Raw genomic sequence first — 17158 nt, forward strand, 5'->3', positions numbered from 1 at the left:
AGTGCCCTGTGTTTAAAGAAACAGAGGGGGAGCTCTCTCTGTCCCAGATGTTTCAGACGCTTTGCCAACCTGTGATTATTCCAGCCACGTCACTGCCTCCACACTGTCTCCATCTGTGCGTTCAGAATACTGATTCTCTGTTCCCTCCACTGCTGCGCACACTCTGCCCCTGCCTACTCTCACTCTATCTCACACTCTCGCACACCCACAACACTCCTCATGCAGTCTCCCAAATGCAGAAGAGGGCTTTTGAGAGTGTGTGTGTGCGTGTGTGTGTACGCTGCCGCCGAGGAAGAAATTCACCTGTGCAGGGGGAGTTGTTTTGATCTGAGAGGTCTGCAAGTTCCCCCAGAGGATGCTGGGCTGTAGTGTCATCAGCGTAATTGATCCGTCGTAATTGGCACTTGTGGATATCTGTGCAGGCAGGTAAAAAGAAATTCCGCACTCTTTGTATGTTTGTGTGCACATGCTCTAATGTAACAAGTAGGTGTTTGCTTCTTTTATCTGTTGTGTTGATTCATCTGGGCTCTTTTCCAGCGATGTGTAATATGCATTCATACTAGATCTAAAAATATTGCTGCATTCACGAACCCCTGTGCATACTAGATTCTGTTTTTGCTCACCGTTTGCTCCTTTCATTTTCTGTCACTTCTTCTCATTTAACATTATTATGCAACAATGTGCAGAGTAGTATTTGTGCCCTGGATGCATCCCACTAATGCATAAGAATATCTGTGTGTTTGCATGGTGTACGGAATAGGAGGTGAGCACTTGTCACACATGGGTTATAGCATGAGAAGCGTGATGTCAGAGGAGTTATATAAGAAGTAAGGAGCAGTGAAAGTGCTGGATGCAGAGTGTGTCTGCATGAGGCAGATCATGGAGGCTGTTTTGGCTCCAGCTTTAGCTTTCTAAATTTGAGGAAGACTCATGAATAATCAAATGTCCGTTTCTGTGAGTGTCCGTGGCCATCTGAGTTTGTCAAGGCTCCGGGAGGAGCTGGGGCTGGGGGGTGATACCAAATTGTTGTATTTCTCAGAGGAACACATGTCTCGTCGGCGTGACAGGAGCACATGAATTAAGCATCAGCTATTTAATATTTACACTGTGAGACACGGTATTTAACATAGATGTAATGTAGTTTAGAGAGCGCTGTGACTTCGACAGAGTAGGTGAATATCACGGGGAAAAATGACACACTTTTTCTTCTTGAGCATGAGCAGGATGGCAAGTTCTTTTCAAATTACACAAAGATGTCAAAGTGAAATGAACAGTGTTTCCATCAGTACTTAAATTGACTTCATTAAACCACATTTAATAGACAAAGCATTTCCATTTGGGAGGTTTAGAAAAATCCACAGCAGCCAGCTCCCCTAAAAGGAGGAGTGACACAGCAAAAAAAAAAAAAAAAAAGCCAATACAAACTGACTGTGATTGCATAATTTTAAAAAAAAGGTTGCGTTCCTAGCACGACAAATATAACGGCCTCAGCACCAACAAGTTGTGAGTCGTGTCAAAGCAGCCTTTCAGAGCAAGAGTAACAGGAGTAATGAGCTTACTCCACTTTGTCCAAAATATGCTTTAAAGAAAAAGAGTAAAAATAGTCTTTGTACTATGAAGGTCAGGCCGGCGTTTCTTGCGACTCATTTTTTTGTTCATCTTGTTAACTGTATAGCTCACAGTTTGACTTCTGACTGCTGTATAGAGCGTTGTGCAGCTACAGCTAATGAGTATGATTAGGGACCATTAGATGCATGGCTGTCTGCACAATGGGAATCCAGCCATGTTTAGCAGGTGGCCGTGCAGGGGAGGAGACAGTACTCTTCCTGAATGCACAGGTCCATATGGTTTAGATTTGTGCACAATCTGTTGAGTTTGTCATTTTAAAGAGATAAAACTGACACATAAATCCAAACTGAACATTTCTTAGGAGGACCCTCAGAAACGTTAAATGATGGAGTTCACTGCACAGTAATTGTTGTTGTGAGTTGTTGTAGGATGACTGTCAAAACACTGACACAAATTTTAATGCTGGGGTGACAAGGATGAGGACAATGTGCGTCATTTTAAGAGGAATTAGAATCAATTATATTTAACGAAACTGAGAGGGGGAAACAGAGAAAAGATAAAGGCTGTCTGTGTCTGTATATGAAGTCTTCACTATGCCACTGAAGTAATAATGCACTTGAATATTTAATTATAAACAGATATTTAACTCATACATTTTGAAAATGCCTGTTGCATTTAAATAACTACAATTAAAAAGCAATATGTAAAAACGGTTACTAAATGCAACAATTAATAATCTGTTTGATATGCTGGCCTCTCGCTTCAACTGGCAGAACAACCGATGCTGAAACCAATGTTTAAAATAACAATTTGGCTGATATCAATGTTTTGTTGTTGGTGTTATTTTGTTATCATTGTTATTTATTCCCCCTTTTGTGCCAGGGAAACAAAGAAAAAATAACTGAACTGTTTTAGTCCTTCATTTTCATCATCTTTGAATGAACACAAATTCAACCATTCTGATTTTTGATACAGGCATTAATAAAACCTTTTTTCACATGAAAAACATTTTTTAAGCAGCTCCTTCAAAAGCCTTTTTATTTTAAATATCATAATTCCCTCTTTACTCTCTAGGCTTATTTCACATTGCTGTGAAAACATCTATAAATTCCTTATTCAAACAAATGTATTTTACATGATTACATATGATATCATGACAACGTTATACTTTTGCCCATTTTATCGATGGGAGCTTGAACGCATCATAATGTAACTCATGTAACATAATGCAACTTGCAACCTCCATCAGCTGTTAGTTGTGGCCACCGGCTGCTAACAGCTAACGATAACTGGCTCTCCTCCTGCAGCTGTCAACACGGGTTTGTTTTTTATAATGTAGCATTATCAGGGAAAAAATAAGGGATTATTGGCCCCTTTTGTCCTGAAGGCATCCCAGGGAAGATCTCCGTTTGTCGCAAACACGTTCTCTGTTGTCCCCAGGAGTTTTGAGCCCTGCTTTTTAGCCAAGAAATGCAGCATACACCATAACAACATGAAAACACATACTACACATAACAGTATTGCACATCAAAATGCTCAATGTCAGCTATTTTAGCACATATAGGTCTGTTAGTTAATTAAGATTATCAGCCCGATACTGGTGTATTGAGTCTGTATACATCGTTAATAGTGTTTCCCCAGCCTCGTGCTAGGTGTGTGAAAATACTGAGGGGCAGCCCTGACTATTTGCCCACATGACAGCAAAGTGGAAATCATCTGCCGCTTTCAGGAATATAATGACACATCGCAGGGCTAATTGTTATTTTTACCCATGGGAATTTCTAAATAAGCCGCCGAGGGAAACTTATCATATTCGAACTTATTTGACACAAACCAGTTTTCTTATTTTTAGGATGATTGAGTGAGTGTTTTCTCCCTGGATGACCTCAGGGACAGCCAACTCAGCTCATTATTTTCAATTAGCTCCACCTTTTTAGTCGTGCTACTGCCTGCCCGTACTACAGTACCACACCACCGTGAAACCCGAGGCTTCTGTGTTCGTTTGATGAATTAATCAATTCATTTTTAAATGAATGAGGATGCTGAGGATGCTGAAATGGATGAAAATTGTTTGTAAACAGCTTTGAAAATTTGATTTACCTTATATTTTCTACTCTGTTTTGTCCATGCTTTCAGGATACTGCTCTGCAATGAGTGTGTGTGTGTGTGTGTGTGTGTGTGTGTGTGTGAGTGGTGGAGGAAGAATTTTGATCCTAGTACTAATACCAGTCTACGCTGAAAATGTTCCTTGAGAAAAAGTATAAAGTATGTATTAGGAAAATGTATTTATAACTATTAAAACAAAAATTACTCAATACAGAAAAATGGCTGGTATTACTGTTATACTATATTATATTATATCATTATTACTCATGCATTAATGTAAAAGCAGGATTTTACTGGTGTAGTTGGCTGAGGTTGAGCTCATTAAGACTTTGACTATTCTAATTATGGATTAATCTTCAAATCATTTTCTATACTAATTGAGTGATTGTTTAATTTGTAAATAGTAAGCATAGGATAGTTTGTTTTCTATATTCATTCATTCATTCATTCATCTTCTAACCGCTTCATCCTCTTGAGGGTCGCGGGGGGGCTGGAGCCTATCCCAGCTACATCGGGCGAGAGGCAGGGTACACCCTGGACAGGTCGCCAGACTATCGCAGGGCTGACACATAGAGACAGACAACCATTCACGCTCACATTCACACCTACGGACAATTTAGAGTCACCAATTAACCTAGTCCCCAATCTGCATGTCTTTGGACTGTGGGAGGAAGCCGGAGTGCCCGGAGAGAACCCACGCTGACACGGGGAGAACATGCAAACTCCGCACAGAAGGGCTCCCACGCCCGGGATCAAACCGGCAACCCTCTTGCTGTGAGGCGAGAGTGCTAACCACCACACCACTGTGCCGCCCTTGTTTTCTATATAAATATCTTAATTTTTTAAGTAACTAGTAACTAAAGCTGTCAGAAAAAATGCAGCATAGTTAAAGGTACAATATTTTCCTCTGAAATGTAACGGAGTAGAAGTAGAGAAATGGCATAAAAAGAAAAGAGTCAAGCAAAGTGCAGTACTTGAGAAAATGTACTTAGTTGTATTCCAGCACTGGTGTATGTGTTGGAGGTGAGAATGAGATGTGTGAGTTATTGTGGCAAATTTCCGACATTTTGTGACACTGATTCAGTGGTTAAACACTTGAAAGAATCTAGTGATAAGGTTAATGTGCTTTACCTTTAGCTTTTTGGTGGCCACTTTTAAAAGCCTCCTTTACAGATGTCTACAACAGACGAAAGCACAAAGACTGTTGTATGTTTTTGTAGAATTGCTGGATGACTAAGTGCGCCGAGTGTCAGCGTTTTATTATGTAAGACTAAATTTGTTTGTTCATTTGTTTGTTTTTCAATCTTATCTCTTTTAATTACAATATAAAAAAGCTTTTGAAGAATAGTGAGTCCAAAAACACTGTATATCAACACTATAAAGTCAAACATAACTGCAAAAAAAACCTCAAACACTGCATCTCATTTCAACATTTGAATTCAGGACAGAGAGAAGATGCTGTTTTATCTTGTAATTACACCTCAATGCAGATGTGTTACCAAACTCACCGATGAAAGACTTGGGGCTGTTTAATTTTTAATTGCAACAAAGAGGATAGTATCTTAATTGCAAATACATGTATTGTGACCTCTGTATAATACTCACGCAGCACTTATTATGTTAGCTCGTATGCATTATCGTTTAAATTGAATCAGTAGCACATTACTTTTGAGGCATTTGTTTAATTACCATTAAATTAAGATTGGCTGCGCCTGCCACCATCCATGTGCCAGCGGGTCAGATTTTGCACAATATCTGCTGGATTCTTTTAGAACACAGAGACACATTTTGTAATGTTAAAACAGATGCGCTTTTTCACTGAGATGTTTGTGTTACTTTTTAAAAGGACCTCTTAAGGACACTCAGAACATAAATATACATAAAAGTCACAATCCTCTCATAATGTGAATGTCTCTTTATGTTGTTGTGGTCGAGGGTCTGGCCACTAAGCTTATGCCCAAGGCAGTGTCGTATGGTGTTGGCTCGGATCGTGAACGACAATGAGTGTCATACCATCATTTCATCTCGTATAGAGTGTCATAGTTAAAGACCACTGACACCACGTCTGTGACGCCTCACGACACCCTGACCCCTCATGTTTGATTTTCTTTTTGCCGTTCACGACTTCTCCTGTCACAACCATCACTTGGACCAGTAGAAACACAGAGCGATCTGCTGCCGTGGACAAACGATGACAACAACACTCCAGCCTTTTAGATATTTCGAACATGGCACACCAAAAAATAAAACAGCACATACAGAAAGGCATACTCATCTGCTGCAGAGCTATGTGCACAGCTCTGGTCTATTAGCAATGGGAAAGGAGTCCATTGCCTATTTTTGGTGGGTTTTCCCGTGTTTACCTGACCCAGGCACACGTGTAAATTTGGTGGTAAAGGGGTATTAGCCACACCCTCTTAACTCACCCCTCACCCCACCAAACTATTAGCTTAATTGCCTTTTTAATTCATTGTAGAAGAAACACTTCATTCAGACCTGACAAAACAAAATAAAACTCATTGCTTGGTCTAGTTAGCTGTTAAGTTAGTTAGTCCCTTGTTCCAGCAATAACCAGCTCTATTTTGGTTGAAATTAAACCTTAATTTACTGAGTTAGATATGAAAATGCAGGGTGTCGGTGGCTTAGTGGTAGAGCAGGCGCCCCATGTACAAGGCTGTTGCCACAGCGGCCTGGGTTCGACTCCAGTCTGTGGCCCTTTGCTGTGTGTCCCCCCCCCCCCCCAAAAAAAAAAAAGATATGAAAATGCGCTGTTTTTTCCCTTTGGTCTCTCTCTACTGTCACTGGCTGGCTGTTTACAGTCCTGTAACGTCATCGCCACCACTAGCAGTAGTTTCTCAGCTCAGCTGCCTGTTCCACCAGACTGACCTCTGGTGGTGAATGCTGTGCTCTACATACAATACATCCTTAATATAGCCTCTCAGTATGAGTTGAAGTGAATGATGATGACAGTATTGAAAATACCCTGGTATACTCATGGTAAAACATTGCAACAGCTCTAAGGAAAATTTGTATCTTCAGCTGATGGAACATGGAAAATGATGTTATTGTTCTACCTTCTATACATTACTGTACCTCCTATTATGTCAGCCTATCAAACATCAGACTCTTGCTCAGCTTGAATACACAGTGGCTTAGGTTTATACTGTTTGACATAAGCCGTAGAACAAGATTTAGGTGGTTAATTTTAAGGCTCGGGAAAGTCTGTTCCCCGCTGAGTGCTGTGGACCTCTTAACCCCACTCCAAACAATAAAGTCCCCATTTTACTAGAACTGGCTAGTAAAGTCAATGATTACAGACGGGCTGTAATATTTATCTTACTTTGTCTCATATTCTTTTGGATATAGGGTCACTTAAGGGCTGAGCTTTTGATTTATACATGAAACACCTCTTTTATTTTAAGTCTTAGTTCTCTGTGAAGGTGAAGCATCAAAGATGTCGGGTTCAGTTCTAGTTCAGGACTGATATTGTCACAGAGAAAATAAAGGTTGAAAAAACTGGTGTAAGCGTTCTTCCCACTTCCTGTTGTTCTTCGATCTTCGATCTGTTAAGCAGCTGCATTTTACATCCTAATGCCAGATCACATGCTCAAGTTTTTTTTTCTGGTTCGTGACTCCGGGAGAGAATTGTTGAATCCCCTTTGAAAATCTCAGTTGACAATCACTCAGCTCTGAACATCTTGTAGAACATGTTTTTTCGTAGTATTGGGATTGCGATTGACAGATCTCTCTGTGTCTTTTTGCCATGAAAGATTAATTGTCAGTATTTAGTGGTGAATAGTACATGTGTCAAGAATAACTGTGAATTACACACTGTCTGCCCACGGCTTTAATTAACCAACATTGTTGGCACCATACGGAGCTGCTGCTGCTGCTTTAGCAGCCAGAGAAAGTGAAGGAACACTGTAAGAACTCAGCTCACAGAATATGTAAAAGCTACATACAGTTTGTGCGTCGTCTTTTGAGCTCGGGAAGGAATAATAACTGTGTTCCAAGGACGAAGAAAAATGTACTGATCGGGGTATCTGAAGAAAATCAAGTATGGTACAAACTGTACAGTTGGTTTGCAGCCAGCTATTGATGGCAGGATTCTCACAGTCATCCAGATAGCAAATCTCAAATTCAGGGAGTTGGAAGGTTTCAACAGCACGACCCTCCACATCATATACCTGTGGTGTGCCAAGCCAAGATTCATCACCTATTCTATAACAGCTAACAGTGTGAGTACTACAAAAACCTGTAACTGCTCCTTGGTAAATCACACAGTGGATATCTGCAATGTGAGAATACAAACATTGGAGCTTCATTACCATCGCCCACGTGTTCTATTTTTGCAGCATTGCACTAGATCTTTATTTCAAGACAATATCTTGCATTTTGTTTTAGAAGATTTACTCTTGAACATGATTATTTTATGAGTTATATTAAACCAGCATGCCTGTTTTGAAATTAGACCTGCAACTATCAATTATTTTCATTATAAATTCATTGTGCCATCATTTTCTTGGTTAAACGATGAATTATTTGGTCTTTCAAATGTCAGAAAACTGTCAGAAATATCTGTCAAAAGTGCCCAGAGCATAGGGTGACATCTTCAAATGTCTTAATTTGTTCAACAAACAGTCCAAAGCCAGTTTATTTGGAGTAAGAAAATATTCTGAATTTGATACAGGTCATGTTAACAGCATTCTGAATTAGGCCTTTTTCCAAATTAAATGTTCTCCGATTAAGATGTGGGATATGTCGCTGTTATTTGGGTTTTAGGAGCATTCTTTGGACATGTACACAGCACATTTGGAATATGTGTCACACAGCTGTTGGTTTTGATGCAGTTTGCACCACACAGTCTCTTTCCTGTTTACGGTCAGCTCTGTGCATTGTACAAAGACCAGCTCTCCATCAGTTTGCAAGGCTGTTAGGTAGAGGTGCATGTCTGAAAGAAAATCCCACATCTGATCGGAAGGAGAAGCACACCTACTTTTAAACATTATGAAAGACTTGGATACTAACGGGTTATTCATATGCAAATATCACAACACCAATCTTTTCAAGAAGGTGGGTTAGGAAATGAAAGATGGAGGAATTTGACAACATCCTGGCACAAGCCACCGCCATTCCACTTTTCCATATTTTGAAATGATAAACGACATGTTAGGGCACGTTAATCACAGTATGCATGGCTGCATGTAAACAGGAATATTAGCAGAATATTCAATTACATTATTCATTTGAACAGCTTCATAGGAATGTTGAGTTTTGGGGGGGGGGTTTTGGAATAAGGGCAAAAAACGGAATATCCTGTGCATGTAAACAGGGTCAGAGAAAGGCAAGCTGCTGAATACATTTCTGTCAACTAATGGATTAATTATTGTTTCAGCTGCAGTTGATATTATTGCACATTAAAGGTCATCAATACTCAAAATTGAAATCGCATTGTTTTTTAAATGTTTGCAAGAGTCTACTTGTACTTATATTCAAAATCAAATCTATCAATCATGTGGTGTAATGATCAAATACATTTTCAATAAAGCAAATATTGGCAATGCCATTTTCAAATTCTTTTGATGTAAAATGTTTTGAAGGTGAAAAATGTTCTGTTTTCCCTGATACATAAAACTGCGTACAAAAGACAGTGCTTTACAGTATAACAGACTAAAACAGGAAATATCCTTTTTATTCCTACCACAGCCACGTCTCCCAGAGCAGCTCCCTGGAGGAGGTTCGTCTGGACGGGGACAAGTTTGTGCCACCAGCGCCCCGGAAGGTGGAGATGAGACGAGACCCAGTGCTTGGCTTTGGATTTGTGGCAGGCAGTGAGAAACCTGTGGTGGTCCGTTCAGTCACACCAGGTAAGGAGCCCCAGCTGTACAGCGAGCTCTAATACAACAGTGACTCATCCGATCCATGGCCATTATCAACACTTTCCCCCGAAGCAGATGAAATCCTCCTTAAAAGTAGCCAAGAAGGAGAGAGGACGAGCCAGTCAGCCTGTAGTTTACGTTGATGATTCATTGATTTTAACAGTGCTCAATGAGTAAGCATTCATTAGAGCCTCGAGCTACAAGACAGGAAAGCAAGAAAATCAAGACTAATGGCACGGCTGAGGACAGTTTGTACCACTTAAAGATCCCCTCCACTAAAAAATGTGTTTTTTCTTATGTTTATGTCTCCTAAATTGTCTGACCTTGACTAAACTGACTTGTATCTATGCAAAGTTTGTTACCAGAGAGGTGTTTCACATTTCTCTACTAAGGGGGTGATGTCTGTGCTCTTCCCTAAAATCGCCAGCAAGCCACATTAGGTACATTTCAAATTTGACAGCCTATGGGAATATAATAATATGGGAAATACACATTGACAGGGGAGCAGATTTCAACACAACACCAGTGAAGAAACCTTAAACCTCCGGTGCAGAGCGGACTTCTCAGTACAGAGAGCATAAGCATTAGCATTAGCATAGTGAAAGCTTTGAAAGCAAACATGGTAGAGTGTGCAGTTTTTGGATGCAAACCAAACCTTGAAACTTCAATCCAATGTCTACTAAATACCCCACTGTAGCAGATATTATTGTAGGTTTCACAACACCTAATGCTGTGTCAGCCATTGCCAGTTAGCCTACAAGCTAACAAGCTAACAAAAAACAAAATTATATGTGCTGTTCGCCGATTTCAGTGCATGACAGACACCACGAGAAGTACAGGATCGGACCAAGTTAAAGACTGTGGTCAAGCTAGCTGTCACTTGCATCTCCACATCAAACCATATAATTATTATTACTTTTTTTAACATGCAATAATTGGTGCAATTATTCATCTGTGCAACATTCCTAACACCTCTTGAATGTATATAATTATTCAACATAAAATGCACATAGATGTAAGTAAACTTCTCATGTTAAGTCTTATTCCTGCCTTTATTCTATTGATGTATATATTGTAGTAACCATTATAGCACAATACTTTTTTTTAGATTTTTGAATGTAACACTAGTTTATACAGTGTAAGGTAGCACAATGCACACACTTACATGCTCAGCACAGTGAAGATATCTTATTCCTACTGTCTCAGTACTATTGTTAACATTGTAGCATGATGCACATTTTTATTTCTATTTTATTGAATTTTATTATTCTGTATTTACATACTTCTATTTCATACTCTCATTCTTACTTTTTATAATTATTCTTTACATAGGAGTGACTGTTACGAATCACAATTTCCCCTCTGGGATCAATAAAGTATTTCTGATTCTGATTCTTGTAAATGCATTGAGATGGTCCAGGATTCTTTTTAATAAGGTGCTAACAAATACATATATGGAAATAAGATTAATTGGTATAAAACATGTTATCCGTGTTTCTTATCAATCAGAAAAAAGAAATCCTTCTGAATTGTGAGGGAAATAACTTAATTCTTTTTTTAGTTGCGAGAAAAAAATCTGACAATAACTGATAAAACTCGATCAAAAAACTTGCCTATTAAGTCCCACATTTGTACCTTGAAACAGTTACATTTCTTAAAACTTGAGGTGTTGTTAACATTGCATGTATCTAAGACTTAACTTAAGTCAAAGAACATCAGCAAAAGTTCTAATATTTCTTAGCGGTTAGCCATTATATGCTAGTTACATGTATCTAGTTATGTGTAATTAAATTACAAAATAAATGTGAGTGTCATAAGTTACAGTTACTGAGGAAAAAATATGCAATTAAATTCCAGTTACTAATCAAAATGGTGGTGATTACAAAGGGGTTATATCCAAATATATTCCTTTAGTAAAGATTTAATATGTAAAATATAACGTTCATTGTGTTGCGTTGCATCTTTTCACCGTGCAGGAATGTCGATTTTTGGCATAGCCTATTTCCAGATATTTTCAGCTTTATTTCCCAGTTTAAAACATTTGTTAGTAAAGTAATCAATAAGTGATCAGATGTATTAACTTAGACTATTTTGATAAAGTAATTAAAATAGTTACATTACTTCCTACATTTTCAACAGGGTAGCTAGTAATCTGTACCCCATTACAATTTAAAAGTAACCATCCCAGCACTGTATCCTCATCACCACTCTAAGATAGCTGATCCAGGAGGAAACACTGCAAACATTTAGGCTGAATCTCTCCGATGTTTCCTTTAAAGGCACCGTATGTAAGAATGTGGCCAAAACGGTTACTGCACTCAAATTCAAAACACTGCCGCGAGTCGTGTCCGCCCCCCCTCCCATACAGATTTGAGGTTGCTGGACAGCGGCACGCTGGAGACTGATATGTTTGCCCACGGGCGGCTGCTGTGGCAGGGCCGCGTCGCCGTGTCCTTATAGTCTCGCTCACCAGACCTTTCTCAAGAAAAGAAAGGTCTGGCTGGGCCAACTCTCACTTTAAGATTGGAGAAAAAAATGCCCTGGCTGCTTGTATTTCTTTCAACCAACCACAATCGTTCTGGGTGGTGCCACAGCAATGGTGCGCTTACAAAAATATTGCCGGGGGGAAACAGGTTTTGGTGTACATGCCCACAAAAATATCGCCTACAGGACGCGAACCATGGCAGAAAAATGGCTACATCCCCGCAAGATCAAACACTGCAAAAGTTAGTAAAGGACGTGTTGAAAACTGCAACCGGAGGTGGTAGGACGGGACTTCAGCTAGTGGCTCGTTCCGCCCAATGAGAGGCTGATCTATGCAGCGAACTTCCGCCCACTCAGACTACCGCGTCCTTGATCTTTGGTTTTCCAGCGGACTGTTCGAGCAAGTCCGGCTTCTCTGCTGCTAATGCTGCTGCCAGCATACAGCGGAGGAGGAGCCGGCTGCTAATGCTATGTACCGGGACACTTCTAATGCTGCTTGCCGTGCTACTAACGTTTGTTTCTCAAAAAAATTAGCCGGGTCGATGACCCACCTGCACATGGGCTACAGAGTATGATCGAAAATGAATAACAGTTGAAAGTATTCGAAATGTCCATCCCTGTCTACAGTAGCTATGATGCTAGTTAGCCAAGTTTGGCTAAAGCTTACCTGTCGAGGAGAAGAGTAGCCACTTTGACATCCGATTTCAAATTCTTCTCCACTTACAACCGTCTCCACTGTTCAAAGGCATCTCCTATAGAGACCCTCACTTTGCCTCGAGTTTTGTCTTGCCGTTTTTGGGAATCATAACGAGGTTGTTTGGGTTTAGTCGTACCATCAGCCATTGTAGCTCAGTTGTAACTGTAACTGATGCTGAGACTCTACTGACTGCGTGACTAGTAGACGGCGGTGGGTGGCGCAGCAGGCCAAGACACAAATTCAAAACATAAACATGATTTGCGGACCGTAAATTTTTTTATTAAATGCGAATATTATTGTTGTCGGTGAGATCAGTATGTTATATGAACATTATTCCTTAGTCTCTGTGACATATTAGGAGGATTTTATGACTATTTGCTTTACATTTCTTACATATAGCTCCTTTAACGTTAACGCTAGCCATCTTGATGTGCGCTGCTCTTTAATTGGTCAGCCTAGAGCTAGTGGTGCTGTGCCAGAGAAACCAGAGGCCAGGTCCAGATTTTCTCAGTGAGGGAGAAAGAGTAGATCTGGCTCCTTTTAAATTGTATTTATTTATTTATTTATTTATTTACTTTTTGTGTGGGAAAACCACGTTAAATAAAATATTAACCATAGCAGAGTATTTTTCATACTTTAACTCGTGTTTGGTGTGTGCTGGCAGGGGGTCCATCAGAAGGCAAGCTGATCCCAGGAGACGAGATCATCATGATAAATGATGAGCCAGTCAGTTCGGCACCCAGGGAGAGGGTTATTGACCTTGTCAGGTATGACAACACACTCAGGTGAGATGCCATTTGCCTGCTGTGGAACCTCTTGTTGATAACTGTACAGTGCTTATAAACGTATTCACCCTCTTTGGAAATTTTTGTGTGTTATTGACTCAACATTCAAAGCAGAGTTTGATGGGGTTTCTTTTACACTGATCAACAGAAAAAAAGATGTCACAGTTACAGCATCTTTAGCTTCTGTAAAGTGAAGTGTTTCCCAGTGAGATGGAATATTTAATTGGTGCACAGTTAAAAGAGAGATTTAAATCGAATCCTTCACATTTGACTTGACAGCTAAATGTGGGCGGGCTTAGTTTAGTGCAATATGGAGCTGCAGTTGACTGCTGTAGCTCCGAATCAGGAGGATGATGATGGAGAGATGAATGAATGAGTTAATTAGATTAATGAATGAATGAATTAGACCTCAGATACATTGATTTGGAAACGAAAAGAAAGTGGGTGTGTCATAACAGTGAGGCCCTGATGGCATTAGCTGACAGGATTACTGTATCCATCAGGAAGAGTGACGAAGCACACTGTATGCTCCATGTAAAGTTAGTTGCTAGTTTAGTGTGAAATGCCTTGCACATAGTCTGTAGTTGACACAGATACCATTTTCTTCAAGTAATTAAATTCTAGCCAGTAGGCTTGTAACCACGGCATTTTGGGGAAACAATGACACACTGATGTACCATGTTGTTACTAGCTAGCTAACTTAATCTTAGCTCTTTGTGGATAAAAGTTGCAGATTGAATGACAGTTGGATGTCATATTATTGGTTGAAACTGGATGGTACTAGCTTACATAAGCATGTGCCATATTTTGTTTTACAGAAAGAAAATTGACAAAATAAGAAAAAAAAAAAGATTTAAAAAAACAATTTTTTTAGGCGCATATTGTTTAATTGACCTTTCACTAAGCTCCATCCCTTTGTGATGGATCGTCAAGCTGCTGGAGTAAGCATGGAGCCCACACTGTAACTAACTGCATTCCCTGAGGAAATATTATGTTTTTGAGAGAAGCAGACAGACAGGTCTACAGTCTGTGTTTGAAGGATATATCCAGGATGTCAAACTGACTCAACAGCAACAACAGGTTAAAAAGACAAAGATAGTTAGAAGCTAAAGCCGAACTATAGGCTACAGATCACAGTGTAAAAGTGAACCACCACATCACTGCTGATCGCCAGACAATAAATATAAAGGGAAACTTTGCTGATATTGAACCAGCTGTGTGGCTTCACAGTGTGTGCAGATGAACGGTTTTTGGCTTCGCCCCCGTGCCACTGCCAGCACCTGTACGTCCGTGTTGGACGGGCAAGGATCCACAGGGGAAGTCAAACAACATTCATCTGCACACAATGCAATGACACACAGCTGGTTTAATATCAGGAAAGTTTCCCTGCTTCCCTTCACTGGTTCCTGTACAGCAGGGTCGGTCTTTTTTCCACTGTTATAACCATTAAAGAGCAAAAGCAGCATGTGCATACATTCAGTAGGCTATATCTTCAGTAGCTATCTAGCTAACCCTACACTTTTCAGGGTTTGATTTTGGTTTTGGAACAGGGAAGAAACGTATATCTTTTTCCAATCTCTCCAGGTAACGAGTATCATTAATACATGACGTGCCCCAGGCACAACATTTAGCTCCAAATCCATAAAACCAGCCTGAAAATGGAGGAAAACTGAAACGATTGCATTAGAGTCAATGGAGCACAGCTGTGTTGTTGTCGGACCCTGGTCTGAGTCAGTCTGCGTCCAGGGGCGGGAATTAGTGAAGGGTCAATTGGTGCACAAAATGTCTGGGGAGGTGACCTAAAAGACTAAAAAGACCTTTTTTTATTTCATCTTGACTTTAATGTCAAAGTGAGAATATATAAATAATCAATGGCGCAGCCAATTGGCTTTAGAAGTGACATTATTAATTAAATCTATGCAGTCATGGGGTTTCAATCAAATGTATTGTAAATATATACAGAATTGTGAAGTGCACCATGATGACAAAGGGCCAATCTAAGCAACTCAATCAGCAGGTGATTGAAAAGCACAAATCAGGAGATGCATTTTAGTGTCAAAAAGACACATTAAATCATCTGTGAGTCAGTGCTGTAAAACAATAATACATGCAACTTCCACAGGAGGTTAATACTTTACTTCATTTTAACAAACAATTTAAATAACTTAACTCCCTCTCTCAGCTTACTATTTATGGACATATTGTAGACATTTTTGCAACAAAAAAAAATTCTCAACTTTTTTTTTCCAGTATTTTTATTTTGAAAAGCTGTAAAAACAAATATTTCATCTGGACAGATAAAATATATTATTGTCACCACCTGCTCCATTCGCCACAATTTAGCTGAATGCTGGTGTTGATGTTTTTTCATGCGTCTCATTAAATTAATATCACTGACACAGCTGAGTGGCTGGCTGTGAGCATTTGGTCCTCATACGACCTGTGCGGCAGTCTGTAAACAGTACATTAGCACGGGGAGAAAAGTGCCCCTGTGGCCACTCCTTCACTGCTCCTGTGGCCTTGAATGGGCTCGGTCTCTGCAGTAAAAGTCTGCACTATGGAGGCAAGACGGGGCTGCCAGGGGCATCACCAGGACACAATGTTCCTCGTGCTACTGTCCGCCTAAAAATAACGATAACTGGAAGAAAACTGAAATATTTCCAGATCTCCCTTAACCACGTTTCATTGGTTATTTTGGGTTTTTTTTCAGTCTTTTATCAAAAATTATTTATTTTTTTGTGTGCATGTGTGTGTCTTACAGGAGCTGCAAGGAGTCCATATTGTTGAGCGTTGTTCAGCCGTACCCAGTAAGTCTCTCCGTCCTCTATGAATGAAACAGAGTACATTCCATTAGGCTGTTTGTGTGTTTGGAGCTGATTATTTTGTTGACTCCATGAAAGCAAGTCATTAATCATGCCATATGTTTGTGCTGGCACTGTATCAGTAATGCCTGAGCTGAGTGTTACAGCCCCGCTAACTCAAAGGGAGACCAATCACTGCAGTCTTTCCAAGTCTTCTCATGTTGTAGCGTCAGATCCTCTCAAGACCTCAGACGAACCTGCCACATCAACATTTACTAGAGTCACGGAGCGCCAGATGGTTGTGAACACACAGTGCCAGGAGCATATATTCGGCCTTTGTTTACAGTTCAAGAAATAAGTCAGTGGAAATGTGAATTATGCTTGAATTCCTTCCAGAAATAGATCAACATCATGAGTGCGAGTGCACAGAAACCTACCTACTCCAAAATATATAATGCCATCTGATAATTCTCTGTACACCCTGACAGTAATTATGGTGTTTGAAAGATGTACTGTTGAAATAAATTAATTCATTGTGCATTTCAATTAATCATTTTGTTAGTTTACTAGGCGCTACTCTGCAGTGTCAATGGCCCTCATTTATCAATCCATCTTACAAAGCAATGTAGGTTAAAACGCAGAAATCATCTATGTTAGTGCTTGCGTGTGATTCATGAAACGTTCTTATCTTGCCAATTAAAGCGTAGGAATGATCAGATGTTGATAAATGTGGCAGCTGAAAACAGACGCCATTTACATATATGCCCCCAGTATAATCTGGGTTTACAACATAGAGACACATAATACAGCCAAAAGGAGAAACTAGAAATGGAAATA

General features: G+C 39.8%; 1 protein-coding gene across 3 annotated transcripts in view; it reads left to right on the top strand.

The window, feature by feature from the left end:
• frmpd4 (FERM and PDZ domain containing 4) overlaps window positions 1-17158 on the top strand; it is a 39699-nt gene that overhangs the window by 9455 nt on the left and 13086 nt on the right. The window contains exons 1-4 of one of the 3 annotated variants that reach the window (XM_049595173.1): window positions 89-426; window positions 9382-9542; window positions 13400-13520; window positions 16282-16327. In XM_049595173.1, the coding sequence (XP_049451130.1) occupies window positions 9464-9542; window positions 13400-13520; window positions 16282-16327 (246 nt within the window). In that variant the 5' untranslated portion in view covers window positions 89-426; window positions 9382-9463. Of the gene's footprint in view, window positions 1-88; window positions 427-9381; window positions 9543-13399; window positions 13521-16281; window positions 16328-17158 lie in introns of those variants that run through there. The other 2 variants (XM_049595171.1, XM_049595172.1) reach the window with 2 other exon arrangements.

The sequence above is a fragment of the Epinephelus fuscoguttatus genome, linkage group LG13 (genome assembly GCF_011397635.1).
Source record: "Epinephelus fuscoguttatus linkage group LG13, E.fuscoguttatus.final_Chr_v1".
NCBI lineage: Eukaryota > Metazoa > Chordata > Actinopteri > Perciformes > Serranidae > Epinephelus > Epinephelus fuscoguttatus.